The sequence below is a fragment of the Lathamus discolor genome, chromosome 16 (genome assembly GCF_037157495.1).
Source record: "Lathamus discolor isolate bLatDis1 chromosome 16, bLatDis1.hap1, whole genome shotgun sequence".
Lineage (NCBI taxonomy): Eukaryota > Metazoa > Chordata > Aves > Psittaciformes > Psittacidae > Lathamus > Lathamus discolor.
Genome location: NC_088899.1, coordinates 8,096,270 through 8,123,893, shown reverse-complemented (window position 1 = coordinate 8,123,893; position 27,624 = coordinate 8,096,270). Strand labels below are relative to the sequence as shown.

At 41.6% G+C, this 27,624-nt stretch overlaps 2 protein-coding genes across 5 annotated transcripts in view; both read right to left on the bottom strand.

Annotated features, from left to right (window-relative positions):
• Positions 1–4: 4 nt before the first annotated feature.
• On the bottom strand, positions 5–8,173 carry TMEM52 (transmembrane protein 52). The gene is made up of 4 exons (XM_065696413.1): positions 7,981–8,173; positions 7,098–7,142; positions 5,550–5,719; positions 5–4,908 (listed from the first exon to the last, which is right to left on the bottom strand). The coding sequence occupies exons 2-4, from the start codon at positions 7,127–7,129 to the stop codon at positions 4,547–4,549; spliced, it is 564 nt and encodes a 187-aa protein (XP_065552485.1). The 5' UTR covers positions 7,130–7,142; positions 7,981–8,173; the 3' UTR covers positions 5–4,546.
• A 1,635-nt stretch (positions 8,174–9,808) lies between these two features.
• CFAP74 (cilia and flagella associated protein 74) overlaps positions 9,809–27,624 on the bottom strand; it is a 50,382-nt gene continuing 32,566 nt past the window's right edge. For all 4 annotated transcript variants that reach the window (XM_065696395.1, XM_065696397.1, XM_065696398.1 and 1 more), the window contains 18 exons: positions 26,894–27,022; positions 24,211–24,298; positions 22,793–22,966; positions 21,570–21,703; positions 20,648–20,924; positions 20,061–20,168; positions 19,225–19,379; positions 17,885–18,019; positions 17,394–17,503; positions 16,954–17,009; positions 16,361–16,480; positions 15,941–16,093; positions 14,898–15,027; positions 14,211–14,365; positions 13,005–13,143; positions 12,127–12,254; positions 11,512–11,646; positions 9,809–10,366 (listed from right to left, as the gene is read on the bottom strand). In XM_065696395.1, the coding sequence (XP_065552467.1) occupies positions 10,253–10,366; positions 11,512–11,646; positions 12,127–12,254; positions 13,005–13,143; positions 14,211–14,365; positions 14,898–15,027; positions 15,941–16,093; positions 16,361–16,480; positions 16,954–17,009; positions 17,394–17,503; positions 17,885–18,019; positions 19,225–19,379; positions 20,061–20,168; positions 20,648–20,924; positions 21,570–21,703; positions 22,793–22,966; positions 24,211–24,298; positions 26,894–27,022 (2,440 nt within the window). In that variant the 3' untranslated portion in view covers positions 9,809–10,252. The remainder of the gene's footprint in view (positions 10,367–11,511; positions 11,647–12,126; positions 12,255–13,004; positions 13,144–14,210; positions 14,366–14,897; positions 15,028–15,940; positions 16,094–16,360; positions 16,481–16,953; positions 17,010–17,393; positions 17,504–17,884; positions 18,020–19,224; positions 19,380–20,060; positions 20,169–20,647; positions 20,925–21,569; positions 21,704–22,792; positions 22,967–24,210; positions 24,299–26,893; positions 27,023–27,624) is intronic.

Below are 27,624 nucleotides of genomic sequence, written 5' to 3'. Positions count from 1 at the left end.
GATGTAATATTTCATAACACATTTATTGTCTTTATTTTTATAGAGCACAATTCCTCTGTGATACTTTGATTTCATAGTCTGCCCGAACAGAATTCAAAGGCTTCTCTCAGAGTCTGAGTTGTAGCTGTGGGTAAAGGAAAGACCTCTGCTCTTTGCCACAAAATTAGTAAATGGCTCAAGTAAAAATAGTTCCAACAGGTAAAGATAATTAGAATTGGAGCCAGGAGACAGCTGAGAGCGAGACCCTGGCAAGTGATTCCCTGAGGGCTGTTTTATTCTCCAAGTAACGAGGAAAATGAAATTCTCCTTTTTTTTCTGTTTTTTTTGACACGTGTCTGAGAGCCCCATGCACCAGACTGGCAAAGACAGAGATTCTTTTCCCTCAGAAACTGCATCTGGTAAAGTTGAACGGCAGTCAGTAAACAGACAACCCAAACCTCCTTCTAAGCTATTTGGGAGCAGCAACGCAGACAAAGGCAGCCACAAGGCAGAAAAAGAAACGTTTTTTCTCTTGCTGTGTCCAGACCCTTATTGATGCTCCAGTCTGGATGCTTCAGGTCTACCACTTAATACTCTCCAAAGATTATAATGCATTGATTATAAAAGCCATTATAGATGTACTACTTTACTTAGGTTGTTAATGAGCTTGGCTATAAAGGGATTTGCAACCTGAATTTCATGACAGAGCCAAGGCATAATTTGCTCCGGGCTATAAAGCCTTTGAATTATTGAGGCAATTTACTTCCAAGTCTGCATTTGCCTTTTGAGCACAAGTGCTCATGATGAGTGCATGTGTGTGTGAGAGGAGAGGCAAGCCTGCAAGCTACCGGCAGTGAGGTAAGCACCAACTTTTCCAGCAGTACATCTCCCCATCATAAAGTCTTTCACACAGCCAGAGGATAACAAAAAAAAATAAATGGCAAAATGATCATTTTAGATAAATGAGAGAAGAAAAATTCCATGCTGAGCAGTGCCAAATGAGCAAATTCAAATCACAATATCCAGTAAGAACAAATACATTTTAAGAGTAGTCCTTTCCCTCCTTTCCCTTGTACATGCTCAGTAGAATAAATACAAAGGAACACAGTGTCTAGGTTTTGAAAGTATCCCACTTACTCTTTGAGCCTCAGTAAGAGCATCAACAACAAAGCAAGTTTTCTAGGACTACAAAGCCAGATCCCACACCAAAAGTAAACAAAGCTTTGCAGAACACAAAGCAAAAGTCAAGAGAGAACCTTTAATGCAAAACAGCAGTAAGAATGAAAACAGAGCAATGAAGACAGAGCATCAATCTCCATGCCACATTTTTGGATTTGCTCAATGACCTTTAAAACATCAGTGAAAGCAAACAAGTTTGTTCTAACCATACAGTAGGGTTAGGAGCTCAGTGTCCCTTGCCATCGTATTGCAAAAACACATATTGAGTGAAAGCTGGCTGCTAGGCTTATTTTTATAGATAATAACAAGAAAGTCTGTCTTTCTCCAACTTACCCAATCAAACAGAAATGACCCAGGTGACCAATGGACACTCTTTTACATTCTGCTGCCTCCTATTTAGTGCTATGTAAGGTATGTGAGAGCAACACTTTCAAGATGTTGCTTGTCTAGACCAGGATCCAGGAGATGGCTCTTTTAATTCTTTTATCTGGCATTAGTTCATTAAAGGGTCATTTTCTCTCACTGTGTTCCCACATGCAACTAATGATCCTGATTGATGAACTGGATTTACTACAAAAATGGAAATTGCTCTCAAGGTGGGAAGAGAGCTCTTTCTTTGCTGCAGGAGTTTACATGGAATCTGTAAATCCCCTAGTCATGATAACCTCTGCAATGCTGTTGAGCTGAAGAAACCTGTTAAGTGGTGATGTAAATAATGAACAGTTGTGGGTGGAATTTGCTTCCTCAAAGACAAAGGACTGGGGACAGCTTTGCTTACCAGCTGTCTGTGAGGAGCCAGTAAATTGTGATAAAGGGCTGAGACATCACTGCTGAGGAGCCAACTGAACTGCTTTTGACATGCAAGGAAAATTCTGTGTTCCTGCAGGCTGATTAGGTCAGGACTTTATGTTAACAAGTAGTTTGTGTTTAAATTAATGAGCCATGTTACAGTGCAAGAGCCTGGGCAAGGCAAAAGGCTTTTCCTTAGGTGTTAGAAAAAACCCACCAGATTAAGCCCTTCTTCCTAGGAAACCAGGAAAAAAATAAGTGCTTCATTCACTATGCTGTGTCAAATGATGCTTCTTATACACACACACAACTCACTTCCTTCAATGTTACTGTGTAAGCAAAAGCATGAAGGAAAGAGAAGTCAAACTGTTGTGATTATTCTCCCATCCTCCTCAAGCAAGCTCAGTCCTTGAGTGATCTCTGGAGAACCGAGCAAACCTGAGCCTTAGAAGCACCCTCACCTCTTTGCAGCACCGATAGCTGTCGGTTACAAAGCTGTTGCCAGTGGTGATATAAGCCTAATATACAGGAAAGTGAAGGCCTGCCCTCCAGTGACAGTCACTGTTTTTCCAGTTGCCTGGTTTTATATTCCTGTTTCTATTAGTGAGTGAGCACTCGGCCATTCCCCTCCAACAGATATTTCTTCTTCAAAAGGCATAGGATTTGTTTCTGAGTGCTACCCTGATGGAAAAGTTCTATAAATAAAAATACATCTGCTATATTTGTGACTCAGAGACACCCAGGACTGGGCATATATTACTTTTCCAGTTAGAGACATGCAACTAGTTACACTGGGTTATGCCTAGTCTCCATCTTGACACAGAAAAGGAAGGCAAAGGACGGAACAGGAGAAGTACAATTAAGAAAGACAGACGAGACAGAAGAGAAGCAGATTTGTTAAACCAGTCTCTCCCTGCAACCCTCACAGTAAGCTATATGCAAGTTAAACACAGAACCAACACTTCTCTGTGTTGAGAGATGGACTCATGAGCAGCTCACACACCATGAATGTGTAGCAGAGATTCTAGTCTCAGTCCTGTTGGCTGGCAGAGATCTTAATTTTTAAATCATTAGTGCTCATTTCCAGGTTAGTTCTTGCAGTAATGCTTGCCACAGAATAGTCTTCCAAAAGTTGTGCAAGACTTTGTGCCCATCACTTCTACTACTTATTAATGGCAGACACCTAAATATTTACAGGAGGCAGCCCCTTTTCACAGCTACCAAAGCAGCTTCAGCAAAAATTAAGACTACCAGTCATATTCTTGTTAGTAGAAGGTCAGTCAACATTAACTCTGACCTAACACTTTCTTTCCTGCTCATATCCCATAGATAATCCCACAGCAATGAACCATCCTGCAGATTGCACATGTTTTTAAAGGCAGACAAATTAGCACCTTGCTAAAGTGGATTCAAAGAAAATCACTACTCAGGAGTGGACAAAATTCATACTGTCTGGAATACTGGAGGGGCAAGAAAGGGAAAAGAGCTGTCATTTTAAAAAAGGCCTCTCACAGTCCATATTTTTGCTTGGGCTGAGATCACTGTAATCAACTCCAAGCTCCCAGTTTTAACATGATGCATAGCAGTTATCCTTGCTATCAGTACTTCACAAAGAGTCATCTCTAAAGAGTAATTTCTTTGGACAATTGCCCAGACTGTATTATGGTATTTTGTAGTTATAACTTATGCTAGATGGCACAGCTGTCAGGAATCTTTGATTTCTTCTTTTCTGTACTGACTGCGACCCTGACACCTGAGCAGATAATAAGGTATAAAGCCATTTTTGAAATATTTGATGAAAATTTGAAACACATTAGTAATGCTTAACCATGTGGGAAAGTGTCTCTTTGAGACTGATTTGTACTTTAACTGGCAAAACTAAGTAGCAAAAGGGTCCAGCCCACAAGCCAGCTGGCCTTGAAAATGCAAGTTTAAAGATTTAAAAAAACCTCAAAACCAATCCCTTTGGGTTTCATGACTGACAAAGCATCTTACTTGCCTCATTCCTTGCGTCTAGCTGTGAAACATAGCATAATACATTCCCCTCCACAGGCTTTCCTGTCCTTGTTTGTCCTGCAGTTTAAGGAGCATGGGCAATTTTCACTCCAACCATTTTCTGGGCAGTTAATGTTCTCAAAAGGGAAACTACAGAGGCTATTCAGTGTGACTTGCTAGGGTTCCCCTTTCCACTCCAGTCTGGGAAGCTTCTGTTCTGGAACAACAACTTGCTGTTTGTAGTGTTCTGACTCTTCGTGTGGGTTCCCGAGATGGCAAAATTCCCCTGCCTTTTTTCATTGCCATATGCTGGACACAAGGGATATTTTTATTATTTTTATCAGAATGTGAACAAGCAATTCATGTCCCACTTTTACAGGCATTTTTAAACAGCTGCCCTTTTACTTTGTCCCACTTTTATAGGCATTTTTAAACTGCTGCCCTTTTACTTCATTTAATATCGTTGAAGAAGCTTTACCAGGAGATAATAGCAGTCACAGAAAACATTTCTTCATTCTGACAGATCATTACAAGGGCATGAAAAGAAACATCCTTCCATCATAACCTACTTGGAAAACCAAACTCTTCATGTCTTCTTTAATGTTTACTCTCCTTCCTTTCCTTTACTCCCCATCTGAAACGAGTCACAGAGCTGCGGCTGTTCTTGCGTTGCATCTTCTGAATTTTCTGAATTTGCCTGTGTCGCTGGGTATCTGTTGCTTGTATCAGGTGAATACCGGATAGGATTCATCCCACCAGACGTCACCTGTCCAGGGATGTCATTGCATTTCTGGCTTATCTGTGGCACTTCAATGTGTTGTTTACCCATTTGGACAGCTTCATCGTAAGAAGGCGGCAACTCCATTGCATAGAGACTGTAAGCTGGAAGGGACACAGTGTTCTTATCCATATCCACAAATACCGAAGGAACAGGGGCACTTAAAGGGTACTGCCATGAGCTGTATGCTGTGAAAAAGGGAATGAAAAAACCCAAACATTAAACACCTTCATGGAACACTGATAGATAAAGGGCTAATCCTGCTTTTCTGCAAGAAATTATGGATTCATTTTTGTGGTGTCATGCACTATATTCTAAAAGTTACCAGTATAGAAAATTACCTATGATGGAATTGTACATTCTCCAAAAGAAAGCAGTCAGAATTAAAAATATCCCTGCATATCAACATCCAGTAATGACTGCGAAACACTCGACACAGTACATGCTATGTTGTAACAGAGGGTTCATATATGAACAACTGTGAACAGCTCCTCACATCAGATAACTGTGGCTGGAATAGTTGGAAACAGAGAGGGCAGAAAAGTTAAAAAAAATGAGGGAATGGCAATAAGAACAGATGTGGGAGACAACAAGTAGGTGGGTAACCCCACCATGGACAAGTTAAATTCTGCTTGTCTTCTGCACCCACTTACTGTGGTGCCCTCATGACCCCCCTTTATCTCTCTTGCCCACCCTTCAGGGATGAAAGTTGTTTGGGGAGTACATCAGAAAGTCCCCCTTATCCCAAGGACTAGACACAGAATTCCAGGCACATGTTCAATAGCAAAGCACTTCTGAATCCCAGCAGATACTTCCAGCACATACTTACAGGTCACTGTGCTATGAGCAGTGCTGTCACTGTCAATAGCAATAACTGTTAAATCATAAGGGTGCCTAGAGAAGGTTTCCACTGGAAGCCTCTTCTTTCGGCAGCAGAATTTGATGCAGCTCGCTGTGATCCCACAGAGCAGAAGCAGGAACAGAGTCAGCAAGATTAACCTTAGAGAAGGAGGGAGAACACCAAAACTTCATTGCTTATATTTTACTTCTTCCAGGGCTGAATACAATTTCTCTCTAAATGGATGAAAGGCCAAACCTCCCAGGTTTAGTTCTGAATGGGTTCTGGATCCTGAGTTAGGAAGCTGGATCACAAATGCTTAATCACAAATTGAAGTACTGCTGTGGCCATCAGTACAATCCCTTCTGGCTCACAGATGCAGTAATGTTAATTATCTTAGGTTGTATTTTCAGCTTGCATGAGAGAATGGCTCTGCTTTCAACTCTAAGAATGGTATGTACTTGGAGGGAAACGCCAGTACAAGCTTTCATAAGTCTAGGATCTGTATTAATAAATGAGCACAGAAATTAGATTTTGCAATATGTCTTGAAAACACAATTTGCTCTTTACCTGTTGTTTAACAAAGTTTAACAATTTGTTATGCACGCAGGTCAAGGTGCTGGTGTTTCAGGTTCTCAGTTGAAACTCAACCTTCCCACTCCTCAATTTCTCAAATGAATCCACTCTCTCATAAGCCAGGTGAGTAGTGAGATGTGTCATGAGAAGGCAAGGTAATAAGAACTGCTTTACAGTGTTGTAAAGAAGCAGGCCCAAGGACAAAGTTGAAATGGCTTGACAAGAATTAGTGTGTGACAGACCATGTGTCCTGGGTTCAGCTCTAACAGTTGTTTTCTCCTTAGTAGTTGGTGCAGTGCTGTGTTTTCAATTTAAGTCTGAGTTACTGTCTGAGTTTAAACCATGACACCATGTTCCTGAATTCCTTGTTAACAAAGAGTTATATTCCACCCTAAATATGTGTAGAAATGGCCTTGTAGAGTTCTGTACTTTTTTCCAAACCAAAGGTAGTACTCACGTGTAAGAAATGTTAACACACTGGCAGAACGCAAACTATAAAAACGTTAAGGTTTTTTGGTAGCTAGGATGCCGGTCTTAGGCAGGGGATGAGTTACTTGTGCCAAAAGTTTGCCCGTTTATAAGGTTTGTAAGGGCTGGGGTTCACAACCAGTGAACAACCTCCTGTCCCGTGAGAGGGAGATAGCCATGGAAAGCGCATGAGGCACCACAGCGCTGAGTGCTCTGCAGAGCTCTTTGGTTCAGCAGGACAAACAGGCCTGGCAGTGAAGCAGTACCCAGAAAGGGCAGATGACATTTCCTTGGATGAATGTCGTACCCGCCTGACACCTTATCTCCCTTGTGGGCTCATCTGCAATATACTCCACTAGCAGCTTTCACAACACTGAGGAGAAGCCCTTTCCTCCCTCCTGGCCAAGAGCAGAGCATTTCCGTTGCCTTACTGCAATTACTGTTCATCAGAACTTTTACATTATTCTGGGTTCATAAGACTAACAGTAAACTTACCAGATGTACCACAGATTGGTCCAATTAGACATGTTCTGAGGGCATCTGTGGAGGAAGACAGATGATTCACTGATTTAAATATCTACAAACAGCAAATTTATAACAGCGAGTAAATTTCACATGATTTCTGAGGTGAAAAAGGGAAAGGAATCACCAAGAGTACGGGACAAAACCCGTTAGATTTCCTCTCAGAGGACTGTTTTTCATAGGTGTAAAACTACTCCAGCTGAGGACATGCAAATAATCCCATTGTAAAAGTTGGCTTCTGAGTCGATAAATGTTTTTACAAAGTGGGACTTTGCTGTTGCTTAGGAGAGAGAACTACAAATGCTGGCATCTCCAAAACCAAATTCAAGTTATTTAAAGTTCACTGAGACAAGGTACCTAATGCCATAGGCCAGCCTGAAAATGCCACCCTAAGACAACTGCCTGCTCCCCACAGTTACTTTCAAATTACTTTTTCATAGCTCACCTACAGACAGAAATGTGGGGATCAGATCTACTTACGGTACAAGAAAACGAGATCAGCTTCTATACCATTTCAGAAGCGTGGCTGCCTCAACAGTAGCACAGGTCTCTGCCTTGCTGGATTGAATGCTACAGGTTTCAGGCAACTGAATCCTTTGGCACAGAAGAGATCTGCACAAGAGGATCTGCCCAGGAAGATCTGCACATTTGCTTTTTGGCAGATGACACCTCGATGTCACGTTAAAAGAGGATCATTCACCTTAGGTACAGAGCAAGGGCAGCCAAGGCAGACTTGTAAACTGTTGACAATCTTAGAGAAAAAGTGGCAGCGAGGGACGGCCGTCAGTCAGTTCTACCGTGGCACGCCGTCGCGAAGGGAGCAGTTTGGTGCCAGGCATTAGAAAACTTTACTCACCGACCAGAGCTCTCGCAGTTACTCTCAGAAGGACAGAGCAATGCCTGGGAAAAGGAAAGCCCAACCAGCGGAGCAGGCGGACGGACGAAGAAACGCCTCGTTCACGGGTCGCGGACTCCACGGCAGCCGGTTCAGCGGGGCCGTGCGGCAGGCGGAGCTTCCTCAGGGGCGAGCGGAATGTCCCGGGGAGCGGCTGGGGCCGCCCCCGGGCTCGGGTGAACAGGCAGCCCTCCGTAACCCTCACCCGGTGCCGGAAGGGGCTGCCTAGGCCCTGCCCGCTGCTCGGAGCGGCTGCAGGACCGCCCCAGCACCGGCGCGCGGCCGGCCCTCTCCGGGGTCCGGCGCTGACCCGTCCGCCCCAGCGGGCTGCGGGGAGTAGCGGGGCGAGGCGGGGCAGAGCCGGCGGATTCCTCCGTCTGAGCCCTGCAGCTGGCTGCTCTCCAGGAGACATTCACTACTCTTGTGCACAAGGCTCTAAAGCGGTGTTTCAGGCAGGGTTCGTTGATGGCATGTGGCACAGTGACTACAGTGTGCCCCTCGAAGACTGCTCAGGGTCATGGGACTGTTGCTCACTTAGGAAAAGCTGTATTCATAAGTGTGAAGTAATCTCTAGAGACCCTGGATAAGCAGAACATGCATCAATAAGACGTGTATGACACTAGGATGTATTCTCTCACTTCCTTTGGTTTAGAAATGAGCTAGTTAAGGGCTTTTTAAGGATCATAAAGACAATACGCAGATGTGAATTGCTTTCTTATGCACTAGAACTGCATCAGAGACAAGTAGTATATGTTGGCATTCAGATCCAAAGCTGAAAGTGCAGGAATTTTTGTCCAGTGGCCCAGTTGTAAAATTCAGTGTGAAATCATAATATCTGAAGAAATCCTGAATTCTCAGTGGACTGAGTGCGAGTTCACATCGTGAAGATTCTTAAGAGACTCAGCACTAATTTAAAACGTAGCAAAAGTAACTATGCTAATCTACATGGAGTTCGTGCCCTTCCCGGCTTTCTGGAAACTTCCCTCTTGCTCGGTAACTGCCAGCTGTGCAGCACTATTTGGAACAGTTCTGTGTTGTGTGTATTTGATTTCCCTTCCAGGGTGCAAGGACTCAGAGAATCAGCACATAAACCTCATTATGTGCCCGATCGACTGTGCCAGCAGGAACACCCTCTGCCGCTCGTGAGAGCAGTGCTGTCCCTGGCTGGCACTGCCACCCACTCCCAGCCCTGCTGCCTCCCGGGGTGATGGTCACTGCTTCAGCATCTGCAGATCGTCAGATTGAAGAGTTAAATAACTTCACACCCACTTGATCCATTATTAAATGAGAACAGATCAGAATGGAGCCAAAAAGGCTCAGGGGAGACCTTGTAACAGTCTTCCAATACCTAAAGGGGCTGGTATCCAGGGCCAAACAGCAATATGCCTTTGAGTGGCATTGAGGGAATTTTGCCACAGGCTTACTGTGATTCAGGAAAGAGTGATACAAGGTTTAAAAGATTATCTGTGTTTCTATGTGTCTGCTGATGTCCTGGTCCCTTCATTCCCCACAGGACTGTGCCTCTGTAGTTTTCACTTCCCTGAACGAGCTGCTGCTTCCTGACAGAAACTACACCTGCAGGACAGTCCAGCTTCCCCACTAACAGGCAGAGACCTGCTCTTAGTCAGAATTCAGAGGAAAGCAAATGTAGAAATAGGAAATTCCTGGAGAGTCATGACCTAGCATCTGACTATGCCCAGCAATTCAGCAAACAGCACAGTGACTGCTTCCTGACCATGTGTTATCAGGAAGATTTTCCAGTGTATTGTAAAAATGACTGGCTAAATGATGCAGAGGAGACTTGATGCTTTATTCTGGTCTTAAAAAGGAAAAATCAAGGATTTTCCAAATCCATTAAAATGCATCTGAAATTGGGGAAAGATACATTGTTTGAAACTCATGAATGTAGATGTAAAAGAGGTATTGCTCCTCAGGAAATGCTCACCTTCAGCAGACCCTATGATTAACACAGCAGCTGTCTCTGCTTGGGGCCCTCACTAATTCTTTCTTCTACAAGCAGATTATTGCCACTGAGTCAGCTTGAAAACAAAACTAGTGGAAGCAGAGTTTAAGCAGAATCTTAGCAGGAAAAAAGAAGAAATGTCACCTTCCTTCCCACCTCTCTCATCCCCTTACGTTTGCAAGTCTCAAAATCTTCCCATGTACCAACTGAGATCCACTGATTTCCCAGTAATATAGGCTTCTGTCTTCCTTTTCACTTAGCTTGGTTCCCTCACTCGGTGGGAGCATATGCAGACACAATTTTTGTCATGAAGAGGATTTGGTAAGATTCTTTAACACCACCCTTTAAGGCCAGGAGGGCTGTCACAAGTGGAGGGTCATCATCCTACAAAAAAATCCATACATAAAACCAAGGCTTTTTTTTTCTTTTTTTTTTTCTTTTTTTTATAGGACAGATTAGTTATCACAGTCTAAACCATGTATTTTGCAGCTCAATGCACCAGCTACAGCTACAGATTACCCCTCATCGTACCCTGTTGGCTCTTTCATATCCCCACAGAATGCCCATAGTGCAGTAAGTAAAGTGGCAATGACCAAGCATTCCATTTCCAGAGTGCTACAGATAGCAACACCACATTATAACCATGGCTTCTGGGCACAGCAGCAACAGAGTATGCTGCAGTGAGGGCTGGGAAAGAAATGGGTCCTGTTAAACATGAGTTAGCATTAAATCTTGTATAACAGCCAGTGGTTACCAAGAGGCACAATGTCAACCTGATACATCATGCCAGGAATTTTACATCTTTCTGCACATGATAGCAGCAATCTTTTAATTTTGGAACAAGCTACTCATTCAGCCCTCCCACACAGCTCACAACAACAGCCAGGGAGGTAAATTCTTTCAGTCTCCAGGGATGCCCAAGCAGATGAATCAGGAGGAACAAACACAGCCCCGCAGAGACATCTGGGTCTCACACCCAGACTGCAGCACAAAAAGGCAAAAGCAACCGGAGAAACAGAGTTCATAAAGCAGTTCATGTAGTGGAAAATAAAAAAGCCCCACTGACTTCTAGGAACGCAACCAGGAAAAGGCAGCCCACAGCCAAAGAAACATGAACACTGTGGCACAATGATCCATGTAAACTTAGTTCTGTGTCAGCAGGTTTTCTTGCACAGCTCACACCAGTGTGATCAGAGCTGTGTCTGAGTTATCAGCAGCAGCATTTTGGCACTATATAAGGCAGAATAACTTCTCACAGATGACTAAGCTGTGTAAGGTGCAAGTGACTAATGCTCGTCTTTACACCACACCACCAAATGCAAGTCCATGGAGAGGTTGCCAGCCTCCAAATCAAACATGTTGCTCCCGCTTTTATTCTCCTATCGGTGTTTCTACCAGCCTATGCTCTCTTTGGTAACTACATGTGTCAAAACAGCCTGTACCGCTGACGGCCTCAAGATCACCTTTTGTGTTTCTCGTATAACTCGGTTAAAACAGCCGTCGCATGCTGTACATCAAGTGTAACTTACGCAGAAGTCAGCAGGTGGCACCCAAGAAACACGGATGCGTTTGACTTGACCCCACTCGATCGCTCCTTGCGTAGGTTCAACAGAGAATCCCTTCCGCTGGAGGAGCGGCAGGTCATGGAAGGCGAACTCTGTGTGCTGCGGGAGGCAGGACACACAGAGGACCCATTACGGCCGGCACCAGGACTGCTCATTACAGAAAGCGTTGCCCAGATGCTGCTGCTTGCCATACTATTACCACCTTTGAAACCCCAAGTAGCCGTCTTGTTCACATTTCAAGCTGTCACAAAATACTACACTAAAAACACAGGGTTGGACCTGTAATCCACCTCTGCGCTCAAACTTATGTATTCAGAATTAGGAGAGCAAACTGCTAAATTTCGTTGCTGCCTTAATATGACACTGATAATTCCCTCATACTAGCCCCTGAAAAATTATCTTTCCTTTTCAAACACTGATGCTTTTATAATGTACAGTTTATCAGAAACCCTGAAAGCTGTACTTTTTAATTTACAGATTTTTTGACAGAAAGGACCAATAGCTATCTGTACTCTGTCGGTATTCCTTACAGCACCTGACATAAAACAGCAATTTTAATTAATTTTTAATTTTCTTTACCTTCTTGAATGCAAACCGGGCAGTCTGTATGGCTCCAATCCTCAGCTCTGTCACTGCTGGTGCTGGAGAACTCTCTCCATCCATGTACTCCAGAGCAAGGAGAATGGACTTCACTGGTTCTTGCAGCTCTAAACATAGTCAATTCAAGTAAACTTGGATACAGTCACAACTGGGCAAGTATCAATTTAGCTATAGGTTGCACCAGGATGGTTTGAAATGAAGTGATGTGGTAAACTCATGAGCTGGTAGACAGGGAGATCCTTCTTACAGACTTGGTGAAGAATTAGGCACAAAGAGGTTTTGCATAATTTGCAGTTGCAAATTTATCAAGTTTCCTGCTCATTTTCTAGCCCCATAGCACATATGCTTGTGTGTATGATATTCCTACTTGTATATTGTGTATGCTTGGATTTATTCATAGCTCAGGAACTAGGATTTGCTTATGCACCGTCTCTAAACACAGATCCTGTCCAGAGAAAATAAGGAAGGATAAATTCAACCTCCCAAAAGTATGCCTGTTTTGTAACTATACAATTGGGAAAGTCCAAGATATGTTATAATGTATGAAATTATTACATAAACATTTAATACAAGTCAGAAGTGCAGAAAGCAGATACACCTTAATACTTCATAGTAGTACTATTAAATTATAACAGTTTTTTGCAAGATAATAACCATCTTCTATCTTTGCAAGTTAAGATACAGCTGCATTAAAATGAAGAGAAAATCTTTCCCTAAATGCAAGTTTCCTGCTATCCCATAATGCTTATTTGTTCTGATTCTGGGAAACTTATCTTTAATTTACTGTTTCTGAAAGGATGAGGAACATGCCCATGTCTTGTCACTCCCTGTTTTGTAATGAAGCAGTATGATGTTACCTTCTTTTGGTGCTCCCTGTGATGATAGGGGTGGTGTTACAGCCAGGGATTCAACGGGCACATACAGTGGAACTCCCCCTTCCACAAACACTGGATGATCTCTTGCTGCACCCTTTAGGTGGATCACATGGGCTATTTCCTATGCAGGACAAGAATGTGTCAAACACAGGTCTCAGTGTAAAGTACCTATGTAGCAGGAAAACGGACACAACAGCAACAGCTGCATAGAAATTATTACATCACCTGACTACACAGATGCCAAGGGGCCTAGTTCTCTACTGCAACAACCCCTCATCTCCTCCGTGCCTTGTCCACTCTTGTTTTAAACAGCCCCTCAATTCCTGGGAAGCAACCTCAGGAGGGCACTGGACAAGCTGTTTATACTAAAGCCACTAAAAGAGGCAAAACTTCTCTGCTGCCAAACTTTGCTAGAGTTTGTAACCTAGGACCAGTCTCCATTCATCTTCATCTTATTCTGATTTGCATTCTTAACTTCAATTCCAAAGATCATCTGGAGATACCAACCTTGTAAGGGGAGAAACAGAACTTACTTGCTTGGAGGCAGTTTGTGCTTCATGTCTGCAGTGCCTGCTATGGTCCTTAGCTGGCACTCTTTATTAACTTTCGCTCACTCTCTTTGGATGTGGAGTAAAGCCCCTTGCTGTGTTGCCAGCCTGTATATCCTGACTTGGGCTCCATTTAAGCTCAGCGGCTGCTCTACAGATGGAAACCTCCTTCCTCACGCTGTGTGACTGCAGAAGCAGCTCCCTGGTGCTCGGTGCACCTGCCAGTGGCACTGTGCATGTGGAGTTCTGCTCTCCACTGCCATTAAATACTACTTGCAGAGAACCCACTTGGAGCTGTGCTCAGCAGCATGGCAGCAGCCCACCTCCCATCACCTCACATTTACACCATGTGGACAGCTGGCAGAAAACAGGACTGAACCCCAGCTCACTGCTGCAATCAATTAATAACTGAATATTTAAAACCTGAAAAGTCAGTGGGCCCCAAAGCTGCCATCTCATATCTACATCAGTTAATCTGATCAAGATATTTCTGCCTATGAATACTGTATGCTAGATATAATTAAATACTGTCCACCAGATGTAACTATCTGAAACTTCTACTAAGACCCACACTGATGAAAATCACTGCAGGTCATATTTAGACTTTGATTTCATAATCCAGGGATTTTTATTGTCTCACCTTGCCAAAGAGTACAACCTTGAGACAGTCAGAATAGTACAGGCTTTCGTGATCAGGACTGAAAGTAACAACAAAATCCTGACTCTTCCCAGCAACAATCTCTCCTTCTGTTGGAAAGATGCTGAACACACTTAGGCCATTATAGTTCTGTGTTCCTAGTAAATAAAAATGAGGATAGAAATAAGGAAGAGAGCAGGACAGCTTCATTTTACTTTTTCATATATTTTAAACCCATGTAATTTTTTGGAACATCAAATAAATGAGCTTGATGCATGGTTTTGCAGCAAAACAGGGTGTTAGAAACACCCAGTAAAGCCATCTATAAGTCTAAAGCATTCATCTCTAGAGGAACTAAAGCAGCATCACCAAACCCTTCCTACACTTTAACATGTTTCTACAGAGATGGACAAACCTAAATATAACCTTTAATATGTAATTACTCTGTGTATTTATATTCCACCACTAGTATCTCCTTACTTAGGGATATTTGCTCAAGGCTGCATAAATTTACAGCCACACATACTGAAAAATCTAGTGCAGCTCCTACTGGGAAACAAAATTGTGTCTTTAATTTTGGGGATGTGATGCCTCTGATTTTGACAATTGCGTAGACCCAACAGGATACAGTATTGCTGCTTTGTACTTCAGAGCCTTTAACAAAGGTACAAGACTAAAAGTCAAGTTTACCAACAAGCTCTGTTCTTTGCAAAGAGGACGTAATAAAGGACGGAAGCCTCTGCCGATCTTTGTCCCTTGTTGGTGAAAGTGAATCGAGTTGGATGGAGTATCGCAGGGTCAGCATGGAAGTGTTCTGTATCTGATGACATGAAATTACACAAGAGCAGTTTCATTAAGAAAAATCAATTCTCAAGCCCATAGGATCCACAGTTAGTGAACTGGCTGAATTTATTTCACTGTATTACTGCTTTACTGTGTGCTCAGGTGCCACTGAAAGCACATTTTATTGCTACCCATGATGTGTCATGTCAGCCCTGCACCCAACAACGGGGCCCAAGCTCCTTTTAAGAGTCTTGCATCAAATAATATATTTTGGCTATTGACGTACTGGGACAGAAACTGAGAGGAGAAGATCTTGGCTTGCTTCTGAGTCTGTGGAATTTGCAGTATATGAGTGAGTGAGCTGGTTAAACATCTCTCAGCTGCACCGTGGCAGACCCTTGCGTGCTTTTTGTAGGACCAGTTTTGCATTCCGCCCATGTACTCCTGCCACTGCTTTGCTTGGACTCAGTACAGCCTCATTTGGGACAGCAGTAATGGGCAGAATAGAGAAAGAGGGCAAATATTTCTAACACTGGCAAAAGATGAGCCATTTCTGTCTTAATTCCTTTTGCACGCTGACTAGATCTATGGAGCTCCCACAGATCATTTCTTTTTATTTTATAGAAAATATGTTTATATATATATATAACTGAAAAAGAAAATAATTTTTTTAATATATATAGAATATACATTTTTTATGGCTCTATTTCTGTGTAGAAGCTGCAGACAGGACAGCAACAGCTAAGAAGATCCTCCCTGCACAGCTTTGTAACCTTCACCCTGAAACTGTCTCAGCACCAGATCACTCTGCCAGACTGCCTTTAAAGGCGTGTTCTTGTCTCCAGTTTGCCACTTGGCCTTGTGTTCTGCTGGACTAAAAACTACAGAACTCCTCTTCCTCCTTACAAAACTTGCTGACATGCTTTTAACTTCAGCACAGAGGGATTTACCTTGAATGTGGAAGTCACCTTCTCTTTGGCTATGACATAGCCCATATCAAGTACTTCTTCCACAGAGCAAACAATTGATGGTGTCACCCCACGTCCAGTGACACGCAAGGTTAGGTTGGTCTCTGCCGCTCTGATTTCCAGCATTTCAAAGGACTGCCAGAGGATGTCTGTGTTAGCCCAGGTGCTGAAAGGAAGACAACCCTCCCCCTTCCAACTGCCCCCCTCCCACAAATGGTCCATTACCCATGGATTTAGTGCATAGACAAAGATTTAAATGTTAGGAGTGGGTAGGCACAGGCAGCAAAGTTTTTCCTATTATACAGCTTCATCCCAGACAGTAACATGTGTACATCACAAAGCCAGCTACACCTCTTCTGTCTTTCCTCTATTCCCCCCATTACTGTTGTATCTCTTACTCACCCATTTATTCTTGTTGGGACAAAAAGAGATGATGAGGGGTTTATTTTCACCTGGCTCAAGCATTCCAACTGCTCTGACCAACAGGAAGGGACCATTGGGATTCAGAACTGAGAATCCTAACTGAAATTGTGCAGCTCAAGGAAAAGTTCATAAACAACGATTAGGGGAAAGCATACAAGAACAGATTTTAAGTATTGCTCAGACTGAAGTTGTATGAAGTAACATCTATAAGCTTTTACAGAGAACAGTAACTCGGAGAAAAGAAGAACATGATACTGCATCAAAAGCAGCTGAGTCATCAGTACCATACACTCTCTGGAAGGTGGTTAAGTGTTTCTCAGGTTTGGCTCTATCTATGCAGAATGATTTCCAGTTAAAAAGGGTAGAATTGAACTCACTTTCCAGTAGGTCCCCTTGGCTTGTACAATATATTATTCATGTTACTTTCTGCCTCCCTCTGAAAGAAATGTATTGAGTCTGAAATCTGCTACCTCCTACTTGCTTTAGTGTCAAACAGTTCCTCCTCCAAATAGAGAGTCGAATTAAACAGGAGCTGAACAGCCGGTTCACTCCTGTGTTCCAAACAAGGATACTTCCAGCTTCTTTGAGGAGATATTTTGTATTGTAAGTTGCTTCATCACTCTGTGGCCTGACAGGAATAAAAACATTTGAAAAAGTGATGCTGCTCACTCATGCACTACCATTCCTCCTTTAACTCATGTTTCTACCTGGGCCAAACATTTGTTCAATTTCTATGGCTAATCCACTCATCAAAGCTCACCAAAACACTTCCAGATTTCGACAGTCACTTACAGAGCTTCCAGTTCCATGTTATGGGATTGAGTCTGCTTTTTCAACATGCCTCAGCTGGCCAGACAGGCTTCCAATTTTCCACCTAAGTACCTACTACAGGGCTAATTTCTATCTTGACTTTTGAAAAATCAGCTGAGCAATGTAAAAGGAAATGTAAAAACACACTCAGAAGAAAAATGTCAGATAGAGAAAACTCAAAATTTGAATTCAAATTTCATACCTACTGCAACATCACCAAAATCGACAGTACTCTTTCCATTATTTGAAGTGACCACAACAGATGGGGCTACAGCTGGACAATGCAACTCCAAATACAAAGTGTTGTAGGGACTAGAGAAATAATAAAAGGTTACTTGCTTTTGGATGATAAAGAAACACATCGTCAGAAATCTGTTCTTATTCTGCTCATGTAACAGGATATCACTAAATTGGTATTACAAAACAGTACATAATTTGGGGTGGCTGTTTTTTGTCTTTCTAAGCAGAAAGATGAGCTACATCTGGCTTAAATTTTCCACACGCTTACCCTTAAGCTGCTTTAATTTCATGTGTTTGACTTTTACCCAACTACTGGGTTGTAAGCATGAGTTTCTACCACTGACTTATGAAGTAATTAAGATCAGAAAACTTATTTCCTCTCCAAATAAGTAAATTAACATGCCCACCACTTCCCCTTCAATTTCTGAACTATCATGAAGTGCAAATATCTACCTGTAACTGATGTTTTCAGAGCCTTTCTTTTCATTGATTTGTCCACTTGCAACAAAGCATGGTATGATGTATTTTTCAAACCTCCCACTGAAAGTCCTCATCAGGAAAGCCTGTGCTGCCATATAGGCCTCAGAACTAGAACATCCAGGAATAAGAATTATCTCAGTAAGTGAGAGAGCAAGGAAAAAAAATCCAAATCAAATATCTACTGAGCTATTTGTGATTACTGTTTCTTAGTCATGCATTCACAATTGAAGGTAACTGAATCTCAGAGACTTTTTTGATGTGCAGTAATGGACCCAACCCTACAAAGTGGTTTGTTTTTCTTATCAAAAAAGAATAAAAATTAAAACCCCAGGTAAAACAGTCATTATATGAAAGACTACAAATTCTCAATATGATCCTTATGTTGAATACTTTAAGTATTCCAGTGGCTTCCACTACTTCTATATCATGTCAGTGATATGTAAATACACATTATCACATCTCTCTAATGCAGTGTGCCAAGGAATGCTTCATAATGGGAGTTTTACAATATACATATTATTTTTGTGACTTGTGCTGGAAGTATTTAAAAATTACGATGAATAGATTGCAAGGAACATGGGATTTTAGACAAAAATGCCTAACATCAAGCACAGTCAAATGCCTGGCGTTTAAGCATGTATTTGCTTCCAAACACTGCTAAATTCCTCAGATTAAGCAGAAGTGTGGGTCTGAAAAGGTGAATTATATGCTAAACAAGGGACCTCAACTATCATTTTGCATATAGGTACCCAAGTTTTAGATAGCCTCTGCTATCGATGTTAATCCTCACTGAAGTACCCATATTGTAAAATGACTATTTAAAATGCACATTTTACAGCATTCTGACATTTCCAGGACTACAGATAACCATGAATAATATGATGAACTAGGTAAGCCCCCCAAAAGTAAAATTACCCCATGGGTGTGGGCCCTTGGGTGGTTTCCATCTGGGATGAAGTTATGCAGCTCTCTTAGACCTGTTTGTTAGTAGTTTCATTTGGTAACTAAATTCAGCTTTCTCACGGCCCTTTAAAACACCACCCTCATTGGTTCAGCCAAATTCCCTCATTTCCCAACACATTCTTTGAAGTCTTCAGTCCCCCCAATGCAGAGGGATTCTGTGCTAACATGAGAGGGTACAGCTGTGTGGCTTAAAAGCAGTGCTAATTTTGGAAACAGCCTTTGCAACACAGCTAAAGCTATTTTTTCTCTACGCTTTGCTTTCTTGTCTACCTATTGGCTTTAGTAGATTTATTAAACTACTTATAAGGAGAATATTGTCTATGTAGTACAAGATGCTTTTGCTGACTTACTCAGGCATTAACTCTTCAGGTTTTGGTTGCTCAGAACTGCATGGAGAACTCGGGTATTTGCTGTGCCCATCCCTTACCAGCTGTCTAGAAGACTGCTGTCTGGTAATGAAAACACTTAATTTCTTTCCCCCTCTCTTTTCATCTTTCTTCTTTTTCTGCAAATCCACACACAAAGACATTACACACTGAGAGTGATCACCAGTAATCCAGTTAAGACATCAGTTTAAAAATACATGGTCCCTCGCCCAAGGATACAGAACCAGAGAGGTGATAAAGTGTATGAAGCATGCTAACAGCAGCAGGATCATGGGAAGAAGCCATAGACACAGTAGTTACATTTCTCATTAGGTAAAATTAAATTGGTATAGACATATTTTACCCCTTCTTAAAAAAAGAGCTCCCCTATTGAAGCAGAGGAGTAAGAGACTATGCTTCTCACGGGAATTTTCCCTATTTATCTCACAATTAAAGACAACCATAGGGGCTCATTTAAACTCAGTGACCCACAGCATTGCATATAAAGTCCATGTGTGCCGTCAATCTGCAAGAAGGGTAGAGACTTTTTGGGTTTTAAGAGTACTTGTACTAAGCATTTGCAAGAAAATCCTCTAGGAATGCTTTTGAAATTGTTAGTGTGAAATAAGATTATTGCTCAGCAAACAAAATGCACATTAAGTGCAACAGTACAGTCCTACTTTTGTCCCTAAGTCCTAGATGGATCAGGAGTTTGGGCTTCATTAATATGCAAATGATTTTATGATAAAAATACCATCCAGAGAAACAAATATCTGGAAGTAGCAGCCCAACAGCACATGCTGGTTCTTTGCATCCCTTACTTGTATTTCTGCCCCTGCTGCAGCTGCTCTGCACAGCCTCCGAACTGCCTCTTCTCTGATGAGCTGATCTGAAAGTGTTGGTCTGAAGGACACTTGAATCAAGCTTTTCTGGGAGTGAGAAAGCACACAAGAAGGTTGGCAAAATTCAGCCCTCAAAGTCTGTTTCACTTACAGAGCTCAATAGGAGCATGGACGTCACAGCAAACAATTCACAAACACAAAGTTTTTTTCCAGTGAATAAAACGATACTGAGGTTAAGGCTACTTGCAGTTTTCTGGATGTCCCCTGTGTTACAGCAGGCTGGTTTTACATGGCCAATATTTTTGATTCTCTCAGCATTCTTCAAATCAATCATAATGACAACATTGGGAAAAGAAAGTCCAGGGTGAAAACTCCCATAAACATTAGCCAGATTCAATGGTTAACCCCTCGTGTCTGCTTTAAACTATTATTTCAAACAACAGAAAATACTCCAGCTGTTCTAACAGTAATTTACATTTTGACCTCTGTTTACAAGTGACAGCATTTGCAAGGAGGTGGTTGATCAAAAGATCTGGCAGAACACCTGATGTTTAAAGTCAATTTACCTTCCCAGGCAACACAGTTCCAACAGAAGGTGTGATTGTCACTGGACAGTCTTCTGGCACACAGAATTCAAATGAAGTGGGTCCAACAGGAGCAACTTCCCCATTGCCAATCCTTGGGACAGTGTGAGTAAAGTGGTTGATGCTCACATGGGGATTCATCACATACAGTGTTGCTGTAGACACACTATTTAAAGCTGTTGCAGCAAACTGAACCAAGGAATGAGACAATTCAAGAGGTGGGTGGACTCCAACAGCTTTGCATGACAGCTTGAATTGTCTAAAAATAAGCACATGATAAATTGTCTCAGCATAAAATAGTCTCTTAATCAGCCCAGAAAATAGGGAACTAATCCTGTAGTCCCTATTTAAGCAAAATTTCAAGCTTACAATGGGAATTTTGCCTAAAGATGAACAATAATACTATCTATTTTTAATGCACAATTGGCTAGAGTCCCTATTTGAATTCTTCCTCTGTGAACCTCGGGAAATATATCCAGCCAAATCAAACTTTATGCTATCATTATTTTAGTAGCACTAGTTTAGTATGAAGCATTTAAAATATTAATAATAATAATGATAACAGTAATATAAACCTTCAGCAATTCAGCTGAAAAACGCAAGCAGAACATTGCAGGTTAGGATGACCTGGGCAAACTTGCAGCTTGGATATGTGACAAGGATAAACTTCAGATGGGAAAGGAAAAGTGACCTCACTAAAGTTAGACACTTAAATGAAGGATGAAGCTAACAGGCATTGAGCAGTCCTAGTGAACAAGAGAATCCCTACCTGCCCCACATACTCATCCTAGCCTTACCTCTGCAGAGTAGGCAGGGATTTAATTTCTGAACTAGCTTAACAGTGGAAATCCAGTGTGATTTAGACTTCTACATAACCTACTACTCAATCAGTTTCTTAACATACCTATTAATCTCTGACTTGCAGGTTAGTTCAAAGCTGTAATCTTTTGCCTTGTTAGCTTTAAAAATTATGTCCAGTGTCAGGCTTTCAAGGGGAAGAAGAATTCCAAGTCCATCATTGGGCTGAATTTCAACAAACTTAGAAATGGCAGGATAAGAAATTATTGTTATTAAAATAAAAAAAGTTAAATTATCAAATTCTTAATAAATAAAAATAAGCCATTACAGGCAAGATAAGAACATTTTGTTATTAAATGTACGAACATCAGGGAAACAGAAACCTTCTAGTGAGAAGTTTTCATCCAAGTCAGTGACTAGTGTCTGACTGATGTGCAGATTTCTTATCTCAAAGTAACTTGAAAGGCATTGAATCCATTAACACAGACTTCAGCGGAATCTCTTCCCCACTGTGGATCTACTATCCGTAGTATTCACCCATCTCTAATGATGTTTATTTAGTCTCCATAGACAACTGAATGAAATATGATAAAAATCTCAAGTTTCCCCGCTATCTTTGAGGAGCTGATTCCCATGTGATGTGCAGATACCATAGTGATGAAAACCAGTTTAATAGCTACAAATGGGCACTGGTTTGTTTTTGAGTTGATGATGATTCAAGAATGTCACATTTTAGTCTAAAGCTTAATCTTAAGCTAATCAGGAAACACATGCTGTGAAGTAAAGCTTTAGGAAGCTGAAAATACCAGTTTCTTTTAGCCAACTCCTTGACTTTAATACCTAAAACAGCTGAGAAAGAGAGAATGCCTAATTAAATGTCAGGTTCCTCTAGCTCTGATTCCAATATGCCGAGCCATTTCACACTCTGATGATCATCATGCTGTTATGAAGATGGAACCGCTAACTTTTTGCAAAAAAAAACCTAATTCAGCAGACATAGCCCCCACAAAACTAGCAGCTCCTGTGATTAATTCTGCTGCCACGTCAACTTACAGTCAGTCAGAAATACCTAGGGATTATCAAGGATGATTCCCAATAAGCAGTTTAGGAATGGCTATTCTGCTTGAAAGTGTTAAGGCCTTGGGATGCAAACTGAGTGATATTGCTCACTACCCTAACCTGTGTGTTTCCACAGTGCTGCAGCCGGAAGAATTTCCATTGGTTTGCAAGAACCAGTTATGATTTATTTACACTCACACTGAAACATGTTTTCACAATAATTAAATCTATTTTGATTCTAGAAGAGGTGTGTGTGTGATAGCTACATACCTCTGGAAGCCCCACAAATCCAAACTCTTGTGGCAAGATGGATTTGTTTGTTAGCACAATGTTTGCCTGCACAGCTTCATAGATTGTGCAGTACCCAAAATTGATTTGTGCTGGACTGATTTCCAAATCAGAAGTAGTAACTATTGCATGGACAGTAATGTTAACTTTTTTAGCCTGAAACAAATGCAAGAAAGAGCACAGGATAAACCCCTCCATCTGTAGCATTGTAAGGACAGGATTTAAGTGAAATATCATCCAAAAAGATAACTGCAAAAAAAGTTAGAATCATAGAATAGTTAGGGTTGGAAAGGACCTCAAGATCATCCAGTTCCAACCCCCCTGCCATGAGCAGGGACACCTCACACTAAACCATCCCACCCAAGGCTTCATCCAACCTGGCCTTGAACACTGCCAGGGATGGAGCACTCACAACCTCCCTGGGCAACCGATTCCAGTGCCTCACCACCCTAACAGGAAAGAACTTCCTCCTTATATCCAATCTAAACTTCCCCTGTTTCAGTTTGAACCCGTTACCCCTTGTCCTGTCACTACAGTCCCTGACGAAGAGTCCCTCCCCAGCATCCCTATAGGCCCCCTTCAGGTACTGGAAGGCTGCTCTGAGGTCTCCACGCAGCCTTCTCTTCTCCAGGCTGAACAGCCCCAACTTCCTCAGCCTATCTTTATACGGGAGGTGCTCCAGTCCCCTGATCATCCTCGTGGCCCTCCTCTGGACTTGTTCCAACAGTTCCATGTCCTTTTTATGTTGAGGACACCAGAACTGCACACAATGCTCCAGGTGAGGTCTCACGAGAGCAGAGCAGAGGGGCAGGATCACTTCTTTCGACTTGCTGGTCACATTCCTTTTGATGCAGCCCAGGATACGGTTGGCTTTCTGGGCTGAGAGCGCACACTGAGAGCAACAGAGTACCAGAGTTACTCTGTTCCTTGACAGTAACCATATATAAATGTAACATACCTATCTTGTGAACTTCAGCCTCACTTTTCTCCCAAAATAAGCAATAGAAAATGCTTCTTTGATAAGCAAAATTAAAATAATAATACCTGTATCTCAAACTCCCTATGCCAGGATGGAATCATACCTGCATCTCCAAGGAATGTCAACTCTAAGAACATGCTACATCTGCAGTACAGATCAGGACAGTAAGATTGTGCTACAGTACCTGATGACTACCAGGGAATGGATGAGCCCTGTCTAGGAAGGATTTAACTTTCCTTATGGTAAGCATGCAAGAAGACACTCTCAAATCTGTATTACCACTTAAAGCTGTTACCATTTTTACTATTATTGTAGGACCTACAAAGAACTCATCTAAGATTAGGCATCATTAAGTGAGCATTCTCTAAAATAATTTACATCTATTACCAGCCCAATAACCAGCGTAAGAAAAATCCCCAACCTTATCCACAATGAGTATTGCCACTGGAACCTCCAGAATTCTTGTCTCTTCATTAAAATAACTCCTTGCATCTTGAGGAAGAGAGTGCCTAAAGATAAAAACTACATTCAGTTGTATAAAAATCCTTTGATTATTTTCTAGCTAAGGGTAATAATGAAACGAAGCTACAACAGTTGACCTTGCCTGTTCATGTTGGCTTTTTTATTTTTAAAAATAGGATTTTTGACACACAGGAGCGGAAGGGAGTTAATTCAGAGAGGTCTGCATCCATTTACGCTTTTTTAAAATGCCACCCACTCATTTTAAATTCTGAAAAATGTAAAGCTTACTTTATAATCAGAATATAAACCTCCTGCAACCACAGCACATACCCAACCCCAGTGAGGCAATTACTCCCCTTTGACACTGGTGTCAGTTAATTATCAGCCACTTTGAGGCAGAACCAATTGCACCACAAAGCACAGTCATAAATAAAGTGAAACAAACTTGGAAAGCAACAGTGTCCGATTATCTACCAGAGCAGTGATTTATAAGAAACACAGGCTCTCTGTAGCTGCAGCGTCTTGCTATCATTAGCTCTATTTTAGAGCTTCAAGCCAAGACAATACAAAAGCTGCAGAATTTTTAGCTCTGCTGGTCTATTTATAGTGTCTTACAGCACCAGGGTAAATTGCTTCCTGTTCTTAGGTCCCCACAGTGATAATGCTCCTACTACTACTGCTGGAATTACATGCAATTTTTTAATGTATTGTTAAAGAACAGTTAATGAATAATAAATACCACCTACTCAGTCACCATGGTGATCTGAAATCTTGCTGGAGGTTATTCTGCAAGTCTGGACTATGACTTTAAGTGATCTTCAAAGGAATTGCTAACTTGTTTAAAGATGGGAACTTGCGTTAAATACAGGGTAGGAATAAAGAATCAGTTTTCACTTTTTCACAGGACATCAGAATAGCAGAATAAATTAATCTATTACAAAATAATCCAGAGTGAAAGAAATTACAACTGTACATATACAATGATGGACTCTAAATTAGCTATTATGCCTTGGGGGAAGATACTGAAATTCTTGACAGTTCTCTGAAAATGGCCTTTTCATGCTTTAAAGAAATTAAAAAGAAGCATACAAGACAAATCAGATTTAGACTGCCAGCATCTGCAGGACTAGTTCCAAATGTAGAAAAACTAAACCACGTGGTATCTGGGAATTCTGAAAGTCAGCACATTAGAGAATTTGCCTTCAAATAAACAGAAAAAGCCTGCTTCTGACACTCAGAAAGATGGGAGTATGGTCACATCTGAGTGAGCATTTAAGTTCTCCTTGGGAGAACTTCCTAAGCCTTCAGCCATCTAACTGCTCACTGAAGATTGCTGAGTGAGGGTTTCTTTTTACTTTCATGTTACTTCTAATACAGCTGTTTTATTAATAGAGCCTATAATACCATGTCAATGAGGAGACATTTTCAGAAATGTGTCACTAGCTCAGTGCTTCACATCAGCTTGTAGCGAGCTCATCCTCTGCCATACACACTCTTCCCCAGTGTGTTAGAGCTTTTAAAACTGATCTGTATGCCAAAACAGCCAGATACCTTTTTTGTATGCCAAAAATGCCATAATCTCATCAAATTTCCTTTCTGAAGCTTCCTGCTTTTTCTGAGGAAGATTAATATTCTAAATCCAGGCTATGCCTCTATCCACTCAGTAAGTGTAACATGCTTTGCAGCATCTGAAGTTTAAGAACAGAAAAATGCCATCATAATGGTCACTGATAGGGTTTGAGATGTTGGAAGGCCTGTTCTTTGAATACTAACTTAGTGACAATTTCAAAATCAATTTAGCATCCAGAGATGCTGAGTGCATCAAGGAAAATCCAAATATACTTACTTCGATAGGACTCGATAACCTACACAACAGAAGCAGCAGGTCTGCAGCAGCAATCAACAAAGAAGCTTCTAAAGTATCTGGCTGTACACCAGAACTAAGATCTAGATAATTCAATTGATATTTGAAAATAAATGTCCAGCTAACTTCTTTAGGATGGCAATGATGAGGTAAGTAAATAGTGGTCAGCAGTAGCTCTTTATTCAAATTATAAAGAAAAATTGAATTATTTGTTTCCTGTAACTGAGTTCCGTTTGTATATGTAGACGTATCACAAAACGGACAAAAGAAAATACTGGGATAAGGCTTTCTCACCTTAGAAGATGTTATGTAAAATACCACATGAAATTCAAGATCAATACATTCATATCTTGGAGAAACATGTCTATGGGTAGGAGAGATGTGAACAGGAAGCCCAACTGTTCTTACCTTAATTAGCAAGCACAGGAGTTCTTGTCCAGAAATTATTTAATCAGTGATCCATGAAGTAGCCACCTGCCTAGATAACCTCTCTCTTGTATAAGAGTAGCTTCCCACAGAAACAGGAACAGCCTACCAGGAATGCAACTGCAAAGATTTTGACACTGCTGCTGTCACCACAGGAAGAGCATTTCCTCACAGGTATGTGATCCAAGTTAATTTCCTCCTTGAGCAACTGGCAACTTAAGAGGGAGAAAGGGGGAGACTAGGACTGCATTGACACCAGCAGTGTGAAATCCAGAAAAAACTCTTCTCAGGTTTTCCACTGACAGCCTCCTACACACACTGTTTTAAAAACTGAAAAGATTTAAGTTGTTACCTGGGCAGAAACTTCAGTTGCACACTGAAGGATGCCTGAGCTTGGATGTAACCTGTTTTTGGAAGCAGCTCCATGTGCTTACTCAATTCTTTGCATACTTCAAACTTCAAATGTAGTGTGGCTTTTGCTCTGCAAACAGATCAAACATGCTTAGGTGGCTTTGAGGGTACCTGCCAACGTTTGCTCTTGGAGTTTGCATCAGCAGCTCACAAGCACTTAAAGTCCCAGCCTGTACTCAGAAAAATCAAAACTATGATCCTGAGAGAGCATAATACACCTAAACCATCAACAAGTACCCAGTTTGTGAATTCCAGACCTCTTCACTACCATCATAATTATCTCAACAGCTTCAGTACCAAAACTTAAACCTATACAGGCAGGAAAAACACTCAAGCTCAGGTGGAGGGGCTGCCTGATGCCTGAAATGCAGAGAGCACTGCTGCTTTTGGCATTTCTCCCCAAAACTGTGGTGACTTTTTAAATAGATGTGAATTCACAGTTCTCCCATAACTTCTCTAACAGCAGAGATTCTACAGGGCTAGAAGTCACAGTGGGGATAAGCTGGTATTGCCAGTTCCCCTGCTAAAACCTGTGATCAGTTTGCCCTCTGAATGGCACACTGGAAGCTGGGAAACATCTCCCTCTTTGCTGAATTCTGCCCATATTGCAGCACAGTGATAGCCACAGATCATACCCTGCTTTGGAATTTCATGGCGAAGTGCAAAATTGCC

Bases quoted from the DNA above. Each gene is read 5' to 3' on its own strand.
- TMEM52 (XM_065696413.1), bottom strand. From the start codon at position 7,129: ATGTCTAATTGGACCAATCTGTGGTACATCTG. The intron at 5,720-7,097 runs GTAAGTTTACTG...TCCTTCTCTAAG, and splicing joins ACCAATCTGTGGTACATCTG to GTTAATCTTGCTGACTCTGT. The intron at 4,909-5,549 runs GTAAGTATGTGC...CCTTTTTCACAG, and splicing joins TGCTCATAGCACAGTGACCT to CATACAGCTCATGGCAGTAC.